Source organism: Staurois parvus, unplaced genomic scaffold (assembly GCF_062004578.1).
Source record: "Staurois parvus isolate SC_StPar_1 unplaced genomic scaffold, SC_StPar_1.0 ptg000757l, whole genome shotgun sequence".
Lineage (NCBI taxonomy): Eukaryota > Metazoa > Chordata > Amphibia > Anura > Ranidae > Staurois > Staurois parvus.
In genome coordinates this window covers 557,263-583,323 of record NW_028318553.1, presented here as the reverse complement: position 1 = coordinate 583,323, position 26,061 = coordinate 557,263, and the positions used below count along the sequence as shown (strand labels likewise).

The 26,061-nt window shown below is 46.8% G+C and overlaps 1 protein-coding gene across 1 annotated transcript in view; it reads left to right on the top strand.

The window, feature by feature from the left end:
- The window catches only part of CPNE9 (copine family member 9), a 513,553-nt gene that overhangs the window by 364,786 nt on the left and 122,706 nt on the right, over positions 1-26,061 (top strand). Inside the window, exon 9 of the mRNA XM_089654338.1 lies at positions 18,724-18,787. Coding sequence (XP_089510464.1) covers positions 18,724-18,787 — 64 coding nt within the window. The remainder of the gene's footprint in view (positions 1-18,723; positions 18,788-26,061) is intronic.

The window sequence follows — 26,061 nt, the reverse complement described above, 5'->3', positions numbered from 1 at the left end:
GGCTTGTTGGAGCAGCTGCTGCTCTGCTGGATCTCTTCTTCTCTTCCTGAAGGAACCGGCTGGCACAGCGGCTGCATCCTGCGCCCGCGCGTGTTTTTCCAAAACTTCCAGCAATTTCCTGGGCACAGATGCCTTCTCAGGGTCCCCCTCTGACAGTTTATTAACAAGTCCTCCTGGTGTTTTGTCAAAAGCCACATGGTATATATTTGTTTTACCATTTTAATTTATTAGGCGCTAGACCGCATTTGCTTTTTTGGAATTTATCATTTATTTATGAATTGTAATTGTGTCTTGCTGGTAGAAATAACTAAACTGTTGAAATTTCCTTCTGCATTCTGCAGCTGTCCAATCTTCGTATTTTATTGCCGTATGTCAAAACACCATTAAATAACAATCCAATACCCAAAACGTTGTTAAAATACCTAGAAAATGCTTGTGTAGTTTTATAAAAATAGATTGTATAGCGAGCGCCCACTGTAATGAAAATTCGATGTAAGCTGCTAGAACACCAAAAAGGTAACCAACATAACCTTCCAAGACAATATATATAGAGAAAAGGGCGCAGCGCTAATAATGCCAATAGAACTATATCAACATGAATTGAAAAAAAGTGTGCAATTGATAATCTTATTAGATCATAATTATAGGTTCAGTTTATTGTCCCAAAACCACACAAGAAGTGTGATATACAGATTGTGTCGTATCTCATTTTCAAACCACGATGAGTGATCCACAGGTGAATAAGAAATAAGTGAAATACGTACTCACCAGAAGTGCGTTTAAGGTACGCATGAAAGCAAATTCCTCTCTCATCAGGTACATCTGGGTCCTTGGATCACAGGTCAGGCTGCGCTCTTGCTAAACGTCCAACATGGCCAAATTCCCTGGTTCCTCAGACACTTAAGCAGCTTTAGGGTCCCTCCTTAAGTTTGGTACTGAAAAGGTGGCGCTCATAAAGAGCCCAATAAAGGACATCACATAGAGTGATACTGCATAAAAGACTTTATTTTGAAGTAAAAGTCAAAAATCAAAAACAAAAGTACTGACCGCAATATATGTGCTGGCCACCCACGGTGGCTTAGATGTCCAAGTGCTGTAGCCCCCCTTGACGCGTTTCGTGCTATGCACGTTCTCAAAAGGGTCCAGGGCTTACAGCAAGGACGTCATTGCCCTCCTATTTATATTTTGAAATGGCAATCGCGCTTAGTTTTATAGCTTTGATTTTCATGTCTTTTTTCTTCCTGTTATCTAAGAAATGTCTCAAATAACAACAAAATACACCAAAAATAAGTAAAAAAAAAAAACACTTAGAACACAAAGAACATTCAGAGACCATTTAAAGTGCATTTAAGCTTTAACAAAAAAAAATGCTACTTTAATTTCAGCTTCCTCACTGACTTCAATTCATTTCACCGAAGTGGTAAAAATTCTAGTGCAGAAAAATCAGCCAGTTTTGCCCATGCCTAGTTCATTTCTGTACCATACATACCATCTTGCATCCAAAAGAGGCTGGGAGATTACGTAAATGAATACAAATGCGCCATTTAAATGACAGATATCTAAATTTTGGGGTGGGATTCCTGAAGTGTCCGTATGTCAACCAGTTGGCATTGCTTAGGTTAGGTTGCCATATAAATATACATACACACATACTTTTTTTCCCAAGGGTCTTCTGGCCAGTCTAATGACATCATGGGTCCTATCAGTCTTTACTATTGCACTCACATAGTGATGATGAGACCCGTGCAGTGCAGTAATTCTCTGAGTCCAAGCTGCCTGATGAGATATCATTTTGCTGCAGTACAAATCATTAGTATGACCTCATCTGGAATATGCAGTTCAGTTTTGGGCACCGATTTACAAAAGAACATTGGGGAACTGGAGAAAGTACAGAGAAGGGCAACCAAACTGATAAGAGGCATGGAGGAGATCAGCTATGAGGAAAGATTAGAGGAACTGAATTTGTTCTCTCTTGAGAAGAGGAGATTAAGGGGGGGTATGATCACCATGTATAATACATAAGGGGGGATATGATCTCCATGTATAATACATAAGGGGGGATATGATCACCATGTATAATACATAAGGGGGGATATGATCTCCATGTATAATACATAAGGGGGGATATGATCACCATGTATAATACATAAGGGGGGATATGATCTCCATGTATAATACATAAGGGGGGATATGATCTCCATGTATAATACATAAGGGGGGATATGATCACCATGTATAATACATAAGGGGGATATGATCTCCATGTATAATACATAAGGGGGGGATATGATCACCATGTATAATACATAAGGGGGGATATGATCACCATGTATAATACATAAGGGGGGGATATGATCTCCATGTATAATACATAAGGGGGATATGATCACCATGTATAATACATAAGGGGGGATATGAGCTCCATGTATAATACATAAGGGGGGGATATGATCTCCATGTATAATACATAAGGGGGATATGATCTCCATGTATAATACATAAGGGGGATATGATCACCATGTATAATACATAAGGGGGGATATGATCACCATGTATAATACATAAGGGGGGATATGATCACCATGTATAATACATAAGGGGGGATATGATCACCATGTATAATACATAAGGGGGGATATGATCACCATGTATAATACATAAGGGGGGATATGATCTCCATGTATAATACATAAGGGGGATATGATCTCCATGTATAATACATAAGGGGGGATATGATCTCCATGTATAATACATAAGGGGGATATGATCTCCATGTATAATACATAAGGGGGGATATGATCTCCATGTATAATACATAAGGGGGATATGATCTCCATGTATAATACATAAGGGGGGATATGATCTCCATGTATAATACATAAGGGGGAGATATGATCTCCATGTATAATACATAAGGGGGATATGATCTCCATGTATAATACATAAGGGGGGATATGATCTCCATGTATAATACATAAGGGGGGATATGATCACCATGTATAATACATAAGGGGGATATGATCTCCATGTATAATACATAAGGGGGGATATGATCTCCATGTGTAATACATAAGGGGGGATATGATCACCATGTGTAATACATAAGGGGGGATATGATCTCCATGTGTAATACATAAGGGGGGATATGATCTCCATGTATAATACATAAGGAGGGATATGATCTCCATGTATAATACATAAGGGGGGGATATGATCTCCATGTATAATACATAAGGGGGGATATGATATCCATATATAATACATAAGGGGGGATATGATCTCCATGTATAATACATAAGGGGGGATATGATCTCCATGTATAATACATAAGGGGGGATATGATCACCATGTATAATACATAAGGGGGGATATGATCTCCATGTGTAATACATAAGGGGGATATGATCACCATGTATAATACATAAGGGGGATATGATCTCCATGTATAATACATAAGGGGGATATGATCTCCATGTATAATACATAAGGGGGGATATGATCTCCATGTATAAATACATCAGTGGTTCATATAGTGAACTGGGTGCGGAGCTATTCACCCTGAGGTCATCACAGAGGACAAGGAGGCGCTCTTTACGTTTGGAGGAAAAGAAATGTAATCTTTAAACATGGAAAGGTTTCTTCACAGTGAGAGCTGTGAAAATGTGGAATAGACTCCCTCAAGAGTTGGTTCTGCCCAGCTCAGTGGATTGCTGTAAAAAAAAGTCCTGGATTCTTTCTTGGATACACAGAATATAACAGGATACTAACATTTATAGGTAAAGTTGATCCAGGGAATATCCGATTGCCTCTCGGGGATCAGGAAGGGGTTTTTTTCCCTGCAGGAGCAAATTGGATCGTGCTTTGCTGGGTTTTTTGCCTTCCTCTGGATCAACTGTGGGTGTAGGATTATATTTTTTTTTAATGGTTGAACTGGATGGACTTTTGTCTTTTTTCAGCCAGACTAACTATGTAACTATGATGCTATATCTCCATGACAGTCTAAGTGGTTTGATTGACCCAGGCTGTCATTGAATCCAGAAGACAGAGGACTGAGGACATCTTGTGGTGGAGAAACGTACTGTAGCCATCTAGGGTTTATATTTACTAGGTGTGGTTTAGATGTGTGCTGGGAAATGCAGATTTTGACAGCATCCATTTGTATCCAGACATCTGTAGATAGGCAGTAACCATTTATTTTTAATGATGAGGTGTAGGGGGGAGCAAATATTGGTAATGCACAGAGACCCCTTGGTGCTGATCACACGTTAGTCACCATCAGAAACTCAAGAAAGGATGTTTTTTCCCTACTTACCCTATGGCTATGTGCCGTATGATATGTCACATGATGCAAAGGTGCAAGTCGAGCCAAGGATATCCTACAATCTGTAGTGATCAATGCAATCAGCTCTACTGCCAGTGCAATTACTGCCCGGGAGCTGCGCAGGTCAGTGGCATTGTCCTCTATGAATTCAGCATGTCACTGCCCCGTCCCCCAAACTCATGTAACATGTCACTGCCCCCTCCCCCAAACTCATGTAACATGTCACAGATCCCTCCCCCAAACTCATGTAACATGTCACTGCCCCCTCCCCCAAACTCATGTAACATGTCACAGATCCTTCTCCCAAACTCATGTAACATGTCACTGTTCCCTTCCCCAAACTCACGTAACATGTCACTGCCCCCTCCCCCAAACTCATGTAACATGTCACTGTTCCCTTCCCCAAACTCACGTAACATGTCACAAACCCCTCCCCCAAACTCATGTAGCATGTCACGGACCCTTCCCCCAAACTCATGTAACATGTCACTGCCCCCCCCCCAAACTCATGTAGCATGTCACAGCCTCCTCCCCCAAACTCATGTAATATGTCACAGCCCCCTCCCCCAAATCTATTTAACATGTTTCAGCCCCCTCCTGCAAACCCATGTAACATGTCGCATCCCCCTCCCCCAAACTCATGTAAAATGTTGCAGCCCCCTTCCCCTAACTTATGTAACATGTCGCAGCCCCCTCCCCCAAACTCATGTTACATGTTGCAGCCCCCTCCCCCAAACTCATGTTACATGTTACAACCCCCTCCCCCAAACTCATGTTGTATGTTGCAGCCCCCTCCCCCAAACTCATGCAGCATTTCGCAGCCCCCTCCCCCAAGCTCATGCAACATGTTGCGGCCCCCCCCCTCCCCTAAACTCATGTTACATCTTGCAGCCCCCTCTCCCAAACTCATGTTACATGTTGCAACCCCCTCCCCCAAACTCATGTTGTATGTTGCAGCCCCCTCCCCCAAACTCATGCAGCATTTCGCAGCCCCCTCCCCCAAATTCATGCAACATGTTGCGGCCCCCCCTCCCCTAAACTCATGTAACATGTCACTGCCCCCCCCCCCCAAACTCATGTAGCATGTCACAGCCTCCTCCCCCAAACTCATGCAGCATGTCACAGCCTCCTCCCCCAAACTCATGTAATATGTCACAGCCCCCTCCCCCAAATCTATTTAACATGTCGCATCCCCCTCCCCCAAACTCATGTAAAATGTTGCAGCCCCCTTCCCCTAACTTATGTAACATGTCGCAGCCCCCTCCCCCAAACTCATGTTACATGTTGCAGCCCCCTCCCCCAAACTCATGTTGTATGTTACAACCCCCTCCCCCAAACTCATGTTGTATGTTGCAGCCCCCTCCCCCAAACTCATGCAGCATTTCGCAGCCCCCTCCCCCAAGCTCATGCAACATGTTGCGGCCCCCCCCTCCCCCAAACTCATGCAGCATTTCGCAGCCCCCTCCCCCAAACTCATGCAGCATGTTGCGGCCCCCCTCCCCCAAATTCATGCAACATGTCGCAGCCCCTTCCCCCAACCTCATGCAGCATGTTGCAGCCCCCTCCCCCAAACTCATGTAGCATGTTGCGGCCCCCTTCCCCCAAACTCATGCAGCATGTCGCAGCCCCTTCCCCCAACCTCATGCAGCATGTTGCAGCCCCCTCCCCCAAACTCATGTAGCATGTTGCGGCCCCCCCTCCCCCAAACTCATGTAGCATGTTGCGGCCCCCTTCCGCCAAACTCATGCAGCGTGTCGCAGCCCCCTCCCCCAACCTCATGCAACAAAGGGCTCGCGCCCCCAGTGTATTGGGCATGCCTCCTCCAACAAAATGACTCGTTCTCTTTAAATGTCTATCAAACTTTTAAAAATATTTGTTAACCAAGTCAGTAATTTGCTGCTTTGCAGGCGGCAAATGGAATGTCCTTTGGTAAGGCGAGCTTGTATTCGCTCCGTGACAGAATATCTCTTGCTGTCATCTTAGGAAGATCGTTCATTAGCCGATGGGGCCTGTGAAATGCCACTTTTGTCGGCTGTGCTTTATTTATTTATTTTATCTCCTGTGTTAATGACCTGTCAGTGATTTTTTTTCTTTCATTTGCCACCAAGATTTGTAGCTGCTCACGCAAGCAGGACACCCGCCTTAATGAGCTGCTAATTTGGATGGAGCGAGCTAATCCGCGTGATTTGTGCGGGGAGGTGAGCCGTTCCATTTGCTGCAATTCTGGACAACTGTCTCATTAATGGGCTTCTTCTTACATAAGGCTTGTGTCTGCCTTGAGGCAATGTTCTCACGGATCTGCATAGATTATATATGCCACTTAACGTGGACCTATGACTTGCCAGGGTAGGGTAAAATAAGAGGATCGCTTTAAAACCCAAACTCCATGTTTCTATTAAAAAAAAATAAAAACTGGAGGCCCATCATGCTTTCAAATTAAAAAAAAACAAACAAAGTTCTGACTGCAAGACTCACCTCGGCTGCGGCACTCCCCAAAGATGTACTGCTCCTTGATCCAGCACCGGTCCTCTTCTGGATTGAATGACACCTAGCATTATCCAACCCACTTCCGTTGTGCCTAAGCTGTCGTGGACATGCCCCTTGGGAGCACATGGACGCCAACCTGGATTCACAGCACTCCTGGACAGTGTGCGCTCACACGTCATTACATAAAGCATTGCGCTGTTCAGAAGTCTGTTCTCACAGATGAGATCTGCATAGATTATATATGCCACTTAATATGGACCTCTGACTTGCCAATGTAGGGTAAAATAACATGATCATTTTAAACCCCAAACTCCATGTTTTTATTAAAAAAATATAAACTGGAGGCCCATCATGCTTTCAAATTAAAAAACAAAAAAAACAGTCCTGACTGCAACAACACTCACCTCTGCTGCGGCACTGTCCCCAAAGATTTGCGGCTCCCTGATCCAGCCCCGGTCCTCTTTTGGATTGAATTACACCTAGCATTATCCAACCCACTTCCATTGTGCCTAAGCTGTCATGGACATGCCCCTTGGGAGCACATGGACACCAACCTGGATTCACAGCACTCCTGGACAGTGTGTGCTCACATGTCATTACGTAAAGCATTGCGCTGTTCAGAAGTCTGTTCTCACAGATCCAGGGGCGGACTGACAACTTATGGGGCCCCCAGGCAATAGGGGATCATGGGGCCCCTGTGTCCTTGCCCAAACTCAAATAAGCCTATGAAAAGGTACCGGGGGCATCTCATGGGGCCCCCTACTAACCCCGGGCCCTCGGGCAGTGCCTGAGTTTCCAAATGGTCAGTCTGCCCCTGCACAGATCTGCATAGATTATATATGCCACTTAAAATGGACCTCTGACTTGCCAATGTAGGGCAAAATAAGAGTATCGCTTTAAACCCCAAACTCCATGTTTCTATTTAAAAAATAAAAACTGGAGGCCCATCATGCTTTCAAATTTAAAAAAAACAAAGTTCTGACTGCAAGACTCACCTCTGCTCGGCACTGTCCCCAAAGATTTACCGCTCCCTGATCCATCCCCGGTCCTCTATTGGATTGAATGACACCTAGCATTATCCAATCCACTTCCATTGTGCCTATGCTGTCGTGGACATGCCCCTTGGGAGCACATGGATGCCAACCTGGACTCACAGCACTCCTGGACAGTGTGCACTTACACGTCATTACGTAAAGCATTGCGCTGTTCAGAAGTCTGTTCTCACAGATCCAGGGGCGGACTGACAACTCATGGGGCCCCCGGGCAATAGGGGATCATGGGGCCCCTGTGTCCTTGCCCAAACTCAAAAAAGCCTATGAAAAAGGTACCAGGGGAATCTCATGGGGCCCCTACTGACCCTGGGCTCTCGGGCAGTGCCCTAGTTTCCAAATGGTCAGTCTGCCCCTGCACAGATCTGCATAGATTATATATGCCACTTAATGTGGACCTCTGACTTGCCAATGTAGGGTAAAATAACAGGATCACTTTAAACCCCAAACTCCATGTTTCTATTTAAAAAAAATAAAAACTGGAGGCCCATCATGCTTTCAAATTTAAAAAAACAAAGTTCTGACTGCAAGACTCACCTCGGCTGCGGCACTGTCCCCAAAGATTTACCGCTCCCTGATCCAGTACCGGTCCTCTTCTGGATTGAATGACACCTAGCATTATCCCCTTTTTGGGGTGAAAAGTGTTTTAGGTGCAATTGGGGAATTATTTAAAGGGTACACCGTTCATTTTTTGTTATTAAGGTGGAGAGTGTGACATCACTGCCAAGCCGCTCTACCTCATCCAATCAGAGAATGCTTTGCATTCATTCAGAAAATGCAAAGCATTCTCTGAATGGAACCTTTGCCAAGCGGCTGACCTCCTGTGTTCACAATGCAGCTGGGCAGCTTATGGGACCAGTAAGCAAGTGGAAATCACTGTAGTAGCGATGTCCATACAGTGATTTCCAGCTTCCATGGGCATTGACCAAGTATGGTATGTAGCTAGACCAATGTACCTATGCATAAAATATTCATAGCTTGAATTTTTCTATATAGAGGCCACTTCTTTAAAGCCCACCCCTTGATCCCTTGGGGCCATGTTCTCCTGCACATAGTTACATTGATCCAAGCTGGACCAATGTAACTAAGTATAAAATATCCATACCTGGAATTCTTCTTTAACAATCTTCAGCTGAAGTTTTTGGAGGTATTTTCTGCTCACTTCCTCCTCCTTTCCTCCCTCCAATTACTTGAACAGGAACACATGGTCTGCTGAGGGCACGCATGTCCAATCATCCTCTGATGTCTTTGGCTAGCCTTAGGCCTCGCATACACAGATGTCAAAAATGAGAATGCGCTATTAACACCCGACAAGTGCCTCCAACACCAACCCTGTAGTGGTTATAAAGACATTCCCTGAGCAGAGTCCATTTAAGAGCAGGTGCCAAATTTGTGAGCCCCTAATGATCTCCAGAGCTCCTCGTTTTATCACAATATCCTTTATTTCAATTAGGCCGGTGTCCCGGAAAGTCGCTGGTCATGTTCGGCAGCGTGCCTCTGGATTTCACATTAATGGATAATTTGGGAAACATTTAACGGCTGACAAGACCGGATCAGGTTCTGCTTGTAGCTAATAGTGGAATATTTCCTGCTACAGACATTTTTTTGTCAGACCAGCGGGAGGAAATTGGTTTTCTTGGGGGAGTGAGGAGACATTTGTGTCTGTTTCATTGGAAACTGCGGGAAAACAGTTTCAGGCATCACCTGATGCTGCAAATTAAATGTATTGTCTTGACAGCGCAATCTGTATGTGTTTCAGCGTCCTAATGGCCTGCTGGATGGATTCTTCTAACCGTTTGGCAGGGCTTTTTGTTACTAAGAGTCACAGGTTATGTAGCTTGTAACCAATTTCTGGCTTTTATATCCCAAGATAACATAAATGGTCAGCTTCAATGGAAACCTGTCCTTTACTTTTGCAAGAGTTTGCTATTTCTTTGTGTTTTGTTTAGTACCTTGAGCTTAAGGAAATACCTGGTACTTCCTGGTATGGAGGAGCATGTGACTCATACCATGTGGGCAAATCAGCAGTCATACAGGGAATTCATAGCCCTGTAGGAACTGCAAGTCATGGCTTACATAGAGCTTTTCTTCTACTTCCATAAAGTCAGAGGAACAGCAGGTGAGGGAATAAACAGGTTCACTTGGAACCTTGTACTTAGAAAGATGCACTTGTGGGGAGGTGCAGTGTGGTGCGGGCAGTAAATACACAGAGTCTGGTTGCAGTAAAATTTGGAACTTGTATTAAGCAGAATACCAACCTTACAAACACCGAGGTGGGGGAGCGCCACTAAGGAAATAACTTACAGTTCCATGTAGTTATATGTAGAGGAGGAGAGGTGCCAACAGCATCTGTTTCAGAGGGTAAAGCACTGCCTGGTTGGCTCAGGCCCAAGTGGGCAGCTCCATTCCAAGAAAACAAGTCCCACATCTTTCCCTCCTCATCAGGAACTTGCTTTCCTTAACAAGTGCACCAAAACCCAGGGGCAGGGATTTAAATAGTCCTTGCTGATCCAAGATGGCCATCAAGGGTCACATGGGCACAGCACAGCCAACCAGAACAGTGCTCTACTGATCCAGGAAACCATAGAGAAATGTTGTTTCTCTTGGACTTTCTCTCCAGGCTGTGGCACCTGCCTACACACTGGCTGCCATTCCTTATTTTCTTCTGAAAGTGCTTTCCGCTCATGTCACGACTCAAAAAGGGCAGCAATATATCTCAACCCAAGAATAAAAATGTAGCATATTACAGCCTACCACATTATATGCGCTGGTTTCATTAGTTTTCTTTTATCAGACGATGTACATTTTCTGCTAGTACATAAAATACCCGTTGATCCTAGTAGAAATGTAGTATCTTTGTTACGTCCTGCGCACTGAACAGAAATCTCAAATAATCATCGTACGCTATCTTCTGTGAGCTACAGAACACCTACCCCCTGTGTAATGGAGATGATGAATGGCGAGATTTTTGTCCAAATCAGGAGAGTAGCTTTAGGTGACAGTTCTGCTGCTCCATAAATACAGTACAATAAGTGAGCCTTGTCACCTTAGAACAGGGGTCTTCAAACTGCTGCCCAAGGGCTAGATTTGGCCCTTTGCCTGCCTTTATCTGGCCCTTGGGTCACTATTCCTTCCACTGATATCAAGCACTATTACTCACTCTGAAACCAAAAATAGGGCACCATTCTTCCCACTGACACCAGAGATGGAGAGGTAATTCCTCCACTAACACCAGTTATGGGGCACTATTCCTCCCACTGACACCAGAGATGGAGAGCTAATTCCTCCACTAACACTAGTTATGGGGCACTATTCATCCCACTGATATGTGGCACTATTGCTCACACTGACACCAACAATGTGGCAACATTCCTCCCACTGACACCAGATATGGAGAGGTAATTCCTCCACTAACACCAGTTATGGGGCACCATTCCTCCCACTGACACCAGAGATGGAAGGCTAATTCCTCCACTAACACCCGTTATGGGGCACTTATTCATCCCACTGACACCAATGAGGGGGGCACTGTTCCTCCCATTGACACCAATGATTTTTTTTTCTTTACTCCAAGTGATCACAAAGCCTATGGCATTGTTGACTCCCACTGATGATGGGAAATTTTCTACTCCCGCTGGCCACAGTCTGGCAGCGCTAATGTTTGAAGAGCAGTAAACTGGTCATTTGTTTTGAAAGTTTGGAGACCCCTGCCCTAGAAGAGGAGGCATGTTACTAGGAGGATCACTAGGTTAACAGAAAAGAAAAAGAAGCCTCAAATATTAAATTGAAGGAAGCCATCAAAGTACATGCACTGGTGAGCTGCAATATTTATTTTATGTTTTTTTTTGGGGGGGGGGTAGCTGTGTTTTAACAAAAGTAAACTTCATATTTCTCCTATTGCAGAATTTAAAAAAAAAAAATTTAATATCTTTCCCCTCTGGAGCAAATGGGACCATGCTCTCTAGGATTTTTTTGGCCTCCCTCTGGATATCAACTGTGGATATAGAATTTTGTTTATGGAGGTTTTCTTTCTATGTATTCATTTATTTTATTATATATATTTTTTTCCAATTAACTATGTAATAAATAATAATTAAGCAGAAAATGATGGGACTATTTGGTTGGTGAATTTCAGGTCTTCAGGTTGCAGTGAATCTTATGGTGATGGGTCTGTAGCCAACGTAAAAACATTGTCATATGCCATGTTGTGGTGGCCATACACGCATCAATAAATTATTGGTTTTTTTTCCAATCCACCTTTTCTAATAGGAATAATTGATCTATAGTCGACAGCCGATTCGATCAATGTACCACACTTAAGGAAGTGGATGTCGATCAATAGATAAGATCAGGGCGGACTGACAACTCATGGGGCCCCCGGGCAATAGGGGATCATGGGGCCCCTGTATCCTCGCCCACACTCAAACCACACCCAAAAAAGCCTATGAAAGGTACCAGGGGCACCTCATAGGGCCCCCTACTGACCCCGGGCCCTCGGGCAGTGCCCTAGTTCCCAAATGGTCAGTCTGCCCCTGGTTAAGATACAGTCGTGAGCAGGGGCGGACTGACAACTCATGGGGGCCCCGGGCAATAGGGGATTATGGGGCCCCTGTGTCCTTGCCCAAACTCAAAAAAGCCTATGAAAAAGGTACCAGGGGCATGTAATGGGGCCCCCTACTGACCCCGGGCCCTCGGGCAGTGCCAGAGTTTCCAAATGGTCAGTCCGCCCCTGGTCGTGAGTCATCAGTCGCATATCTGTTTCCACTATGTAATCTCATAATCCGATCAGGGGCGGACTGACAACTCATGGGGCCCCCAGGCAATAGGGGATCATGGGGCCCCTGTGTTCTTGCCCAAACTCAAAAAAGCCTAGGAAAAAGGTACCAGGGGCATCTCATGGGGCCCCCTACCGACCCCGGGCCCTCGGGCAGTGTCCGGGTTTCCAAATGGTCAGTCCGCCCCTGAATCCGATCAATTGAAATATGATGGTATTCATGGGCAAAGTATTGCAGTGCTCTGATCGAAGCAAAATGATCGATAATATTCCGCTCTGGATGGTCTACTTCTTTTGACTGAATCTGAGTCTAAATCGATCAGAAAGGAATTTATTTCTATTCGCTTGTTTGCTGATTCAATCATTTTGATCGAATTGCACATCGATCAAATAAAAACAAATCGAAGCATGTGTGGTCATCATTAGTGGGCACCTCCTGGGAGGAGAGTCTCACACTGCTCCAAAGAGTCCTTACCCAGTTCTCCCAAACATAAGATCCCCAAATACGTGTGCTTTGTACAAGGTATTAAGCTGCTATTAGGCCTAGAACCTCCGATATACAGTATGTTTTTAGATTTAAACTTTCTTTCGTCCCTTTTAATACACCGAAGTGACACTTAGGAATATTATAGACATGCATATGCGTGTGAATCCAGTCCTGGGATTCACACAGCTCAGTCAGGTTGCTCACCTAACTCTTTCATCTGCAGTTAAAGAGGAACTGCACTGCATCTGAGCACCACAAACCAAAAATGCTATTTAATTCATTTTTAATATTCAAAGTAAACTCCCCCCATCCATCCACGTCTTCATGCTATATTTTGGTGAGAATTTATTTTGAAAAACACCCCTTGGCTTTTTTCTGGCAGTGGCCATCTTGAGTAAGGGCGGATGATTCATGTAGCATTTACTTCCTGTAATCCACCTGCCCTTAGTTAAGGCATTGACTGAGCTGAGAACCCTCCCTCCCCTCTTGAAGGCTCCTGAGATGTGTGACATTATTTGCCTAGGCAAGAAAACCAGGAAGTAACTGAAGAAATGTAAAAAAAAAAGTTTAAAACAAGTATGTATGATACACATTCCTATTTATTTACTAATGCTGGCAGCATAAGGATTAAAAATAATCTATCTTCATTGAGAGTGAAATTCCACTTTAAGTAATACAGCTTGGTCATTTGCTTGCCTCTAGCCTGATTGAACAGTAAAGGAGCAGCAGCAGACTGATAGGGTCATCCACCTATATACACTGACACCAAATCAAATTTAGATACTTCCACTAGTAGCTTTCAAGAATACACTTAATTATTTTTTTAATGGATATATAATGGCAATAATTGATACTTTTGTTTGTGACTGGAGTTCAGTTTGGATAGTCCCATGCAGCATGACCACAGCCTTTGACCATCTCCTGTATCATGTCTTCAGTGTCTTAACATCTCCTGTATCATGCCTGCAGTCTCTAACCATCTCCTGTATCATGTCTTCAGTCTCTGACCATCTCCTGTATCATGTCTTCAGTCTCTGAACATCTCCTGTATCATATCTCCAGTCTCTGAACATCTCCTGTATCCTATCTCCAGTCTCTGAACATCTCCTGTATCCTATCTCCAGTCTCTGAACATCTCCTGTATCCTATCTCCAGTCTCTGAACATCTCCTGTATCCTATCTCCAGTCTCTGAACATCTCCTGTATCCTATCTCCAGTCTCTGAACATCTCCTGTATCCTATCTCCAGTCTCTGACCATCTCCTGTATCAAGCCTGCAGTCTCTGACCATCTCCTGTATCATATCTCCAGTCTCTGACCATCTCCTGTATCATGCCTGCAGTCTCTGACCATCTCTTGTATCATGCCTGCAGTCTCTGACCATCTCCTGTATCATGCCTGCAGTCACTGACCATCTCCTGTATCATGTGTGCAGTCTTGACCATCTCCTGTATTATGCCTGCACTCTCTGACCATCTCCTGTATCCTATCTCCAGTCTCTGAACATCTCCTGTATCATATCTCCAGTCTCTGAACATCTCCTGTATCATATCTCCAGTCTCTGAACATCTCCTGTATCATATCTCCAGTCTCTGACCATCTCCTGTATCATGCCTGCAGTCTCTGACCATCTCCTGTATCATGCCTGCAGTCTCTGAACATCTCCTGTATCATGTCTGCAGTCTCTGACCATCTCCTGTATCATGTCTGCAGTCTCTGACCATCTCCTGTATCATGTCTGCAGTTTCTGGCCATCTCCTCTATCCTGTTGTGTGTCTGCTGTCTCTGACAATGAATATTTACTGAAGTTTATGTGTGGCCCTTTGGTGCTGTTGAGGGATGCACTTGATGCCCACCATGTCTGGAAAGTTGACCACCACTGTTATAGAGGAATCCCTGCAGGTATGGTATATACATGGTTATATAGGTCCAAGCTGGATCAATGTAACTATGTAAAAAATATCCATACCTGGAATTCCTCTTTAGCTGCTATGATCTCTAGCAGTTTCAAATAATAAGTCCTCAGTCTGACTGTTTTGCTTCAAGACTTCAAAAACATGTACTATGTCTGCAGTCTCTGACTATCCCTTGTAGTATGCCTGCAGCCTCTGACCATCTCTTGTAGTATATCTGCAGCCTCTGACAATCTCTTTAGTATGCCTGCAGTCTCTGACCATCTCATGTAGTCTCTGACTATGTCTACAGTCTCTGACTATCCTTTTTCAGTATGTCTGCAGTCTCTGACCATCTATTTTAGTATTTCTGCAATCTCTGACTATCTCATGTAGTAGGTCTGCAGTCTCTGACTATCCCTTATAGTATGTCTTCAGTCTCTGACCATCTCTTGTAGTATATCTGCAGCCTCTGATCATATCTTGTAATATATCTACAGCCTCTGACCATCTCTTGTAGTATGTCTGCAGTCTATGACCATCTCTTGTAGTATGTCTGCAGTCTATGACCGTCTCTTGTAGTATGTCTGCAGTCTATGACCATCTCATGTAGTCTCTGACTATGCCTGCAGTCTCTGATTATTCTTTGTAGTATGTCTGCTGTCTCTGACCATCTCTTGTAGTATATCTGCAGCCTCTGACCATATCTTGTAGTATATTTGCAACCTCTGACCATCTCTTGTAGTATATTTGCAACCTCTGACCATCTCTTGTAGTAGGTCTACAGTCTCTGACCATCTCTTGTAATGGGTCTGCAGTCTCTGACCATCTCTTGTAGTAGATCTCTGGTTTCTGACCATATCTTGTTGTATGTCTGCAGTCTCTGACCATCTCTTGTAGTAGATCAGTGGTTTCTGACCACTTGTAGTAGATCTTTGGTTTCTGTCCATGTCATGTAGTATGTCTGACAGTCTCTGACCATCTTTTGCAGCAGATCTGTTGTTTCTGACCATCTCTTGTAGTATGTCTGACAGTCTCTGACCATCTCTTGTAGTAGATCTGTGGTTTCTTTCCATCTCTTGTAGTAGATCTGTGGTTTCTGACCATCTCTTGTAGTATGTCTGCAGTCTCTAACCATCTCTTGTAGTAGATCTCTGGCTTCTGATCATCTCTTGTAGTAGATCTGTGGTTTCTGACCATCTCTTGTAGTATCCCTGCAGTCTCTGACCATCTCTTGTAGTAGATCTGTGGTTTCTGACCATCTCTTGTAGTATCCCTGCAGTCTCTGACCATCTCTTGTAGTAGATCTGTGGTTTCTGACCATCTCTTATAGTGTGTCTGACAGTCTTCTGTAACATTACATACAGTCAGGTCCATAAATATTGGGACATCGACACAATTCTAACATTTTTGGCTCTATACACCACCACAATGGATTTGAAATGAAACAAACAAGATGTGCTTTAACTGCAGACTGTCAGCTTTAATTTGAGGGTATTCACATCCAAATCAGGTGAACGGTGTAGGAATTACAACAGTTTGCATATGTGCCTCCCACTTGTTAAGGGACCAAAAGTAATGGGACAGAATAATAATCATAAATCAAACTTTCACTTTTTAATACTTGGTTGCAAATGCTTTGCAGTCAATTACAGCCTGAAGTCTGGAACGCCTAGACATCACCAGACGCTGGGTTTCATCGCTGGTGATGCTCTGCCAGGCCTCTACTACAACTGTCTTTAGTTCCTGCTTGTTCTTGGGGAATTTTCCCTTCAGTTTTGTCTTCAGCAAGTGAAATGCATGCTCAATCGGATTCAGGTCAGGTGATTGACTTGGCCATTGCATAACATTCCTCTTCTTTCCCTTAAAAAACTCTTTGGCTGCTTTTGCAGTATGCTTTGGGTCATTGTCCATCTGCACTGTGAAGGGGCGTCCAATGAGTTGTGAAGCATTTGGCTGAATATGAGCAGATAATATTGCCCGACACACTTCAGAATTCATCCTGCTGCTTTTGTCAGCAGTCACATCATCAATAAATACAAGAGAACCAGTTCCATTGGCAGCCATACATGCCCACGCCATGACACTACCACCACCATGCTTCACTGATGAGGTGGTATGCTTAGGATCATGAGCAGTTCCTTTCCTTCTCCATACTCTTCTCTTCCCATCACTCTGGTACAAGTTGATCTTGGTCTCATCTGTCCATAGGATGTTGTTCCAGAACTGTGAAGGCTTTTTTAGATGTTGTTTGGCAAACTCTAATCTGGCCTTCCTGTTTTTGAGGCTCACCAATGGTTTACATCTTGTGGTGAACCCTCTGTATTCACTCTGGTGAAGTCTTCTCTTTTATTGTTGACTTTGACACACATACACCTACCTCCTGGAGAGTGTTCTTGATCTGGCCAACTGTTGTGAAGGGTGTTTTCTTCACCAGGGAAAGAATTCTTTGGTCATCCACCACAGTTGTTTTCCGTGGTCTTCTGGGTCTTTTGGTGTTGCTGAGCTCACCGGTGCGTTCCTTCTTTTTAAGAATGTTTCAAACAGTTGTTTTGGCCACGCCTAATGTTTTTGCTATCTCTCTGATTGGTTTGTTTTGTTTTTTCAGCCTAATGGTGGCTTGCTTCACTGATAGTGACAGCTCTTTGGATCTCATCTTGAGAGCTGACAGCAACAGATTCCAAATGCAAATAGCACACTTGAAATGAACTCTAGACCTTTTATCTGCTCATTGTAATTGGGATAATGAGGGAATACCACACACCTGGCCATGGAACAGCTGAAAAGCCAATTGTCCCATTACTTTTGGTCCCTTAACAAGTGGGAGGCACATATGCAAACTGTTGTAATTCCTACACTGTTCACCTGATTTGGATGTAAATACCCTCAAATTAAAGCTGACAGTCTGCAGTTAAAGCACATCTTGTTTGTTTCATTTCAAATCCATTGTGGTGGTGTATAGAGCCAAAAATGTTAGAATTGTGTCGATGTCCCAATATTTATGGACCTGACTGCATACTGAATATTATGTGTGGCCCAGGGGCAGCAGATGAGACCTCCTATATCTAATACTGGCTTAGAGAGTCAATCAGTAGCTCTTTTTGAACAATGACCCTCGTCTTCAAATACCAGCGAGCAAAATGAGCGAAGGTGACCACCTACCAAAGGTCATTTTTATTTCAGAAAATGAAGACTACCATTGTAGATTGGATGGAGGACTCTTTAGAGTTTTTCAGAGACCTCCGCCAAGCTCCTTGGGAATAACCCCGCCGCAGTATTTATGTTTCAAGCAGATTGAAAGTAAAAGGTCACAAATAAAGATTTATTCTGGAGCAAACCAGGGAAATCTTTTCACCCAGTTCCAGGGAAGGGACTAAATGAAGAGAGATGAAGGTGCGCGGCGCGGGGTAAAATGGCGGAACGCATTGCCGCCGCCCGAGTCTGGCGGGATTGCCGAAATTACTTTCTATCTCCGCCAGTGTGTTTGTCATTTGCGCCTAACAAGCTTTAAAGGGGCAGCAGTAAACCTTTGAGGCGAAAGATAGACAGACAGTAATTGCATGTCTGCCGCAGCACAATGGCCTTAGACCTCAATCTGTCATCCGCTCTGGGCCCCTATGAGCAGGACGAATCAGGTGTCTGTGTTGATAAATGGTTGTGTTTCTGTCTATTCTTTTATCTTTTTTACTTATGTGTTTTACTTTCCTCACCCAGGGGGATTCCGGGGAAGAAATGCGGGACGATCATCTTATCAGCGGAGGAGCTCAGCAATTGTCGGGTCTGTATACAATGAACTGGTTTTATACAAAGGCTGAACGATTGTTTGAACGGTGTCTGCAATGGGTCTTATTATTTTAACATGTGACTTGTGACACTTAACTCAAAGGAGCGAAAGTCTTCGAGGCTCGCTGGGGCTCATTGACTCGGGGATTTTGGAGCTCAATTGAAGTCTAACACCTTTTTATATCTTTATTGTTCTACATGGTATGATTGATGATTGCTAGGAAAAGCTTTAAAGTACATTTTTCACTCACTCAGTGAAAATGTCATTTCCTACACTCACACTTCAGTGCTCTGTGCTGGCAGAGCTGAGTAACAACCACGCCGCTCTTAACCAGGGGGCGTGTCTGATCAGGTCTTTGTGAACATTGCCTAACTGTATTTAGTAAATCACACTGTTGTGGATTTGCGGCCCACGTTTGCACAGGCATGGCAGCCCATTCATACCTATAGCATCTTGAAAACGCAGCTGCTTTTGCACCATGCAATTTCCCTGTGGTTCCCACAACTGCTCTGTGTTTTTAGATGCATTAAAGAGGATCTGCACCCTGTAAACAAAAAATTAAGAGTCGCAAGCTACAAATACATTTAAAAACAAACTGTGAGGGACCGCCGAGCGGCACCACTAGCACTCCACCGGTCAGGCGTGCCCAGAGCGCGGAATCTAAGCCCCAGGGTACTTGTTCACCAGGGCCCCTGATGGTGGGGATGGACTTGTAGTACCCTGAGACCAGGTCGCCTCTACTGAGCACACCTGTCAGTGGTAGGGGTGTCCGCCAGGGGTTCCAACCAGGGAGAGCCAAATGTGAGGAGGTCGGGTGACCCTGATGGGATGGATGGATGGATGGCTGAGCAAGTGCGTAGTCAGACAGGCCGAGTCGGTAATGTAGAGGACGGTAAGGTACAAGGGAGCAGGCAGAGAATCGTCGGGTCACACGCCAGGTCAGCAACAGGAGGTCAGAACTACAGAGGGGCATCCAGGGAGAGAGGTCAGGCAAGCAAGGGTCTGGGCAGGAGAAATCAGCAAGGTCAAGAGCAATCCGGGTCAATAACTTACAGTATACAGGTTCACAGGATCAGGAATGCAGGTAAGACCAGAAGGCAACGAAATGACAGCTCAGGGACCTTTAAATATCCCGCCCTGCGCTGCCATTGGTGCCCAGCGGGCGGCCGCGGCTTCTACTGCGCATGCGCGAACTCGAACGCCGCGGCCGGCCCGGACCTAGTGCCCGTGTACTGGGAGGAGCAGTGCGCCTGCGCCGGGACCATCGAGGGACGGATCGCGGGGATCCCTGACATTGCCCCCCCCCTACGGGCAACCTCCGGATGCCCACCCGATCTCTCCACCACGGGTGATCACAAAGAAACCTCCGGACAAGCCTAGGCGCATGGACATTATGGGCTGGTTCCCACGAATTGTCCTCAGGGCCGTAGCCCTTCCACTTGATGAGAAATTGGGTCTGGCCCCCCCTTCGACGGCACTTCAAGATTGCCTCCACCTCAAATTCCTCTTCCTCTTCAACCGTTACGGCCTCCGGGGGCCTGGATTCCCGTTCCGGGAAGGCATCAGGGACTACCGGTTTCAACAGGGACACGTGGAAGACAGGGTGGATCTTGAGTGTGTCAGGGAGAACAAGTTCATAGGCCACCTCATTGACCATCCGTTTGATGCAAAAAGGGCCTATGAATTTAGGTCCCAACTTCTTCGACGGGCAAAGCATCCTCAAGTTTGACGTAGCCAGCCAAACCTTCTCTCCGGGCTGCAACACCAGGTTCCCTCTTCGCTTCCTATTGAAAGCCTTCTTATAGTCTTCTTGGGCTTGACGGATGGCTTCCTGTAATTTCTTATTGTTGGAGGTGAAGAAGGTCAGTGCATCCTGCGTCGCTGGAATCGGGCATTCCGGGACCAAGTCCGGGAGGAAGACCGGATGAAACCCATAGTTGGCGAAGAACGGGGACTGCCCAGTTGCTGAATGGCAAGCGTTGTTGTACGCGAATTCTGCCAAAGGGAGGAGTGGCGCCCAGTCGTCCTGAGAGAATGATGTGTAGCATCGCAGGTATTGCTCCAGGGTCTGATTGGTCCTCTCGGTCTGGCCATTGGTCTGAGGGTGAAATGCCGAGGAAAGAGACAGCTTGATATCCAGGGCTTTGCACAGCGCCCTCCAAAACCGCGAGGTAAACTGCACCCCTCGGTCCGAGACGATGTCTTCGGGAACCCCATGCAGTCTAACGATCTCTCGAATAAAGACTTGTGCCGTCTCGGCTGCAGATGGAGTCTTCCGTAAAGGGATGAAATGGGCCATCTTGGATAAGCGGTCCACAACCACGAGGATTGCTGTGTGATCCAGCGAAGGAGGGAGCTCGACTATGAAGTCCATGGAGATTCTCTGCCAGGGCCGTTCAGGGATGGGCAATGGACGTAGCAGGCCCCATGCCTTGTTCCTTGAAGGCTTGTTCCGCTGGCAGATGGCACAGGAGCCCACGTAGATCTTACAATCCTTGGCCATGTCCGGCCACCAGAAGGAACGCCGGAGAAGTTCCAGGGTCTTGACCGGTCCAAAATGTCCTGCCAGTGGGTGGTCATGGCAATGTCCCAAGACTAAGGTTCGGGCATCCTCTGGCACCACAATCCGGTCCTCCCTCCATAGGAGTCCCTCCTTGTTCTGGAGGGGGGCCCCATCGGAGGTAGACATTGCTGTGGACGCCCTCAGGATCTCGGAGCGAAGGTTTGTCTGAAGGGCCAAGAAATTCCCTGCCGGAAGAATAGTGTCGGGCACTGGGATCTCCTTGGTGTCCTCATACATGCGCGATAATGCGTCAGGCTTCGTGTTTTTCGAGCCGGGCCTGTATGTGATGTGGAACTGGAACCTCGAGAAAAACAATGCCCATCTTGCTTGTCGTGGGCGTAGACGTTTGGCCGTCCTCAGATATTCCAGGTTCTTGTGGTCCGTGAATATCAGGATGGGATGGGAGGCACCTTCCAGCAGGTACCTCCATTCCTCTAAAGCGGTTTTGATAGCCAGTAGCTCGCGATCCCCAATGTCGTAGTTCCTATCCGCCGGGGTAAGTTTCCGTGAAAAGAATGCTACTGGGTGAAGTAATTCCTTGGCGCCCTTCCGCTGGGAAAGGATGGAGCCAACCGCGTTTTCAGATGCATCTACTTCTAAGATGTAGGGCAGGGAGGCGTCGGGATGACCCAGAATGGGTGCCGAGGTAAATAACCTTTTTAGTGCCTCAAAGGCTTCCTGTGCCTCGGGCGTCCATCTGAATCGCGTCCCAAGCTTAGTTAGTTGAGTGATAGGGGAGACCAGACCCGAGAAGTTCTTGATGAACTTCCGGTAGAAATTTGCGAACCCAATAAAACGTTGGACACTTTTCCTGTCCGTGGGTTCAGGCCAATCTAGGATCGCTGAGACCTTCTGAGGGTCCATTGCGACCCCCGTGGTGGAGATAATCAGACCCAGGAATGTAACGCTAGCCTGTTCAAAGCAGCATTTCTCTGCTTTAGCGTACAACCCGTGCTGCCGCAACCGCCCCAACACCTTTGTTACATGTACCCTGTGCTCCCCCAGGGAGGATGAGAAAATCAAAATGTCGTCTAAGTAGACGATGACAAAGATGTCCAGGAAGTCCCTAAAGATATCGTTTACAAAGTGCTGGAAGGTGGCTGGCGCATTGCATAACCCGAAAGGCATGACCAGGTATTCAAAATGGCCGAATCGGGTGCGGAAGGCCGTCTTCCACTCATCCCCCTCCCTGATGCGAACCAAATTGTAGGCTCCCCTTAAGTCCAACTTGGTAAATACTACCGCAGCCTTTAAGCTCTGGAACAATTCAGGTACCAGAGGTAATGGGTAACGATTTTTAATGGTGACCCTATTCAGCTCCCGATAGTCAATGCATGGCCTCAAAGTCTTGTCCTTCTTTTCTACAAAGAAGATCCCTGCACCTGCTGGGGAAGTGGAGGGACGGATGAATCCCTTACGGAGGCTATCCTCAATATAGTCCTTCAGGGCCCCTAATTCCAGCTCAGAAAGGGGAAAAATTCGTCCGAACGGGATTTCAGAACCGGGCAACAGATCAATTGGACAGTCATATGGGCGGTGGGGGGGTAGAGCATCTGCTCCCCGTTCACTGAACACGTCAAGGAACTTGTGATAGGCTGCAGGAACCACTTGTTTCAGGCTGTCATCCCCCTCAGAGCACAAAAGAACCTGGGGGACCCCCGGGCCCGAAGTTCGACACAGTTCCCGACAATATGGGGAAGGGAACGAGACAACCCCAGTTTCCCAGTCAATTTGGGGGTTATGGGCCCGCAACCAAGGGAGCCCCAGAATGACTGGGAAAAGGGGTGATGCAATAGCATCCAGGCGGAGGAGTTCCCGGTGCTGACCGGCAATGGAAGTCATAATGGAAGGGGTCTCCTGGTTGACTACTCCTGACTTTATCCGGGAACCATCAGCTAAAAAGATATGAAACCCCTTCTCCTTTGGGCGGAGGGGAATACCCTGCTGGTGAGCAAAATTGATATCCACAAAACAGCTGCATGCCCCCGAATCAACTATGGCCGACACCTCCACGGTCCTTTCGGAAAGCTGAAAGGAGAGGGGAACAACTAAGTACTGGGACGGGGTCATATCGCCAACAGATAAAGAAGATGAAGTGAACTTACTCAGTTTCTGCGGGCAGGAACGCACCATGTGACCAGCTTCGCCGCAGTACAGGCACAGATTCTGGGAGCGTCTGCGCTGGCGTTCCTCAGGCGATAGTTTAGGCCGAGCCAGGCCTAGCTGCATGGGTTCGGGGGCATCTTCAGCCGGCAGGTTCTGGATGCTTGGCCTAGTATGTTGACCGGATCCCTGAAATGACCCCCAGGGATTTCCGCGACCCTGACCAGACCTCTCCAATCTGCGCTCCCGTAGCCTACGGTCAATTTTAATAGTGAGTGCAATCAAGTCCTCTAATATCTCGGGCACCTCTACCCGGGCGAGCTCGTCTTTCAGAGCCTCAGATAGGCCCATACGAAACTGGTGTAAAAGGGCGAACTCGTTCCAACGAGTGTCACCCATCCAGCGCCTAAAGTCAGAGGCGTATTCCTCAGCCGTCCGCCGACCTTGTCGGAGTGTGTATAACGTGGCCTCGGCCGAGGCCGCCCGTTGTGGGTCATCATATAAGATGGCCATAGCGTTAAAGAAGCTGTCGACCGAAATCAGGTGAGGGTCATTGTTTCCCCTTAGTCGGTGGGCCCAGTCTTGGGGTTCACCCTGCAGCAGGGAGACAACAAACCCCACTTTCACTGACTCTGTCAAAAAGGTCCGTGGCTGTAGTTCAAAAAAGAGAAGACAAGAGTCACGAAATGACCGAAAACGTGTGCGATCCCCATGGAAGCGCTCGGGTAAGGGTACTCGGGGTTCCGCCATAGGGAGTGATGTGGGAGGCCCAGGAGCCGGCTCGTGGGCTGCTGCGACTGGAGGTGCAGGAGCCGGGGCCTGTGAAACAGGAACAGATATGGTGCAGGCCTGAAACCGATTCTCGATCTGCAGACATCTGTCCTGTAATGTGTTTACAGCTTGCGTCAGGGTAGACAGGTGCCTGCACACCTCGTCCAACGGGGTGAGTCCTCCTCGAGGCTCAGTCATGGCCTTCTGGTACTGTGAGGGACCGCCGAGCGGCACCACTAGCACTCCACCGGTCAGGCGTGCCCAGAGCGCGGAATCTAAGCCCCAGGGTACTTGTTCACCAGGGCCCCTGATGGTGGGGATGGACTTGTAGTACCCTGAGACCAGGTCGCCTCTACTGAGCACACCTGTCAGTGGTAGGGGTGTCCGCCAGGGGTTCCAACCAGGGAGAGCCAAATGTGAGGAGGTCGGGTGACCCTGATGGGATGGATGGATGGATGGATGGCTGAGCAAGTGCGTAGTCAGACAGGCCGAGTCGGTAATGTAGAGGACGGTAAGGTACAAGGGAGCAGGCAGAGAATCGTCGGGTCACACGCCAGGTCAGCAACAGGAGGTCAGAACTACAGAGGGGCATCCAGGGAGAGAGGTCAGGCAAGCAAGGGTCTGGGCAGGAGAAATCAGCAAGGTCAAGAGCAATCCGGGTCAATAACTTACAGTATACAGGTTCACAGGATCAGGAATGCAGGTAAGACCAGAAGGCAACGAAATGACAGCTCAGGGACCTTTAAATATCCCGCCCTGCGCTGCCATTGGTGCCCAGCGGGCGGCCGCGGCTTCTACTGCGCATGCGCGAACTCGAACGCCGCGGCCGGCCCGGACCTAGTGCCCGTGTACTGGGAGGAGCAGTGCGCCTGCGCCGGGACCATCGAGGGACGGATCGCGGGGATCCCTGACACAAACATGCTTGTCCCAGGATCCAGCAATGTCCTCACCTAACCCGGCTGTTTGGGTCCAGGCTCCGGCATCTTAAAGCGGAGTTCCACTCAACCTATCAAAAAATAAAAGTCAGCAGCTACAAAAACTGTAGCTGCTGACTTTTAAAAAACAGCCACTTACCTGTCCCTCGGTCCCGTGGTGTGTCCCATGCAGCTCGTTTCAATGGCCGTCCTGTATTCCAGGAGACAGACATCTTCAGTGTGGGCACCTGGCTGTGCAGCTTGCGGCTTCACAGCCGGGTACCCACTGCGCATGCACGAGTTACGCTGCGATTCATAAATGGTGTTGTAGTCTTCTGGGACCTGTCATGTGTCCCAAAAGACTACCTTTTGGATGGAGCTCCGCTTTAACTGTTACTCTTTGTGGCTATACTGCTTATATACTGCTTGAGCGGTGTTCATCCTCATCTACATTGTCAAGTTTTTGGCGTTACTTGGGGACGGCATGTCAGGCAAGCACAAGGCAAATCAAGGGGATGCCTGAAGATAAGCATCTGTGTAGACAAAATATTGCCAGGGCCTCCAAGTATCTCCCCACGGACATACAGAGAGGCGATGAGGTCCTCCATATCTCGCAGCTCAATGACCTTAGAGAACCAAAGGGACATCGTGGGTAGACCTTCAACACAGAGGGACACAAGCCTTGGCTGCATTCAACAGTTGAATCGTCAAGGAAACCTTATATTTTTTGATAGGGCAATCAGCAAGGTGCAGCAAGCATGCCGCAGGGTCGCGGGCCACGTCAACACTCGTCAGACCTCTGATGGTATCGGCTACGATCTGCCAAAAAGGTTGGATCTTAGAGCAAGTCCAGAAGATGTGAAACATCGTACCACGCTCAAGCCCAAAACGCTAGCATAGATCCGAAACCTGCGGGA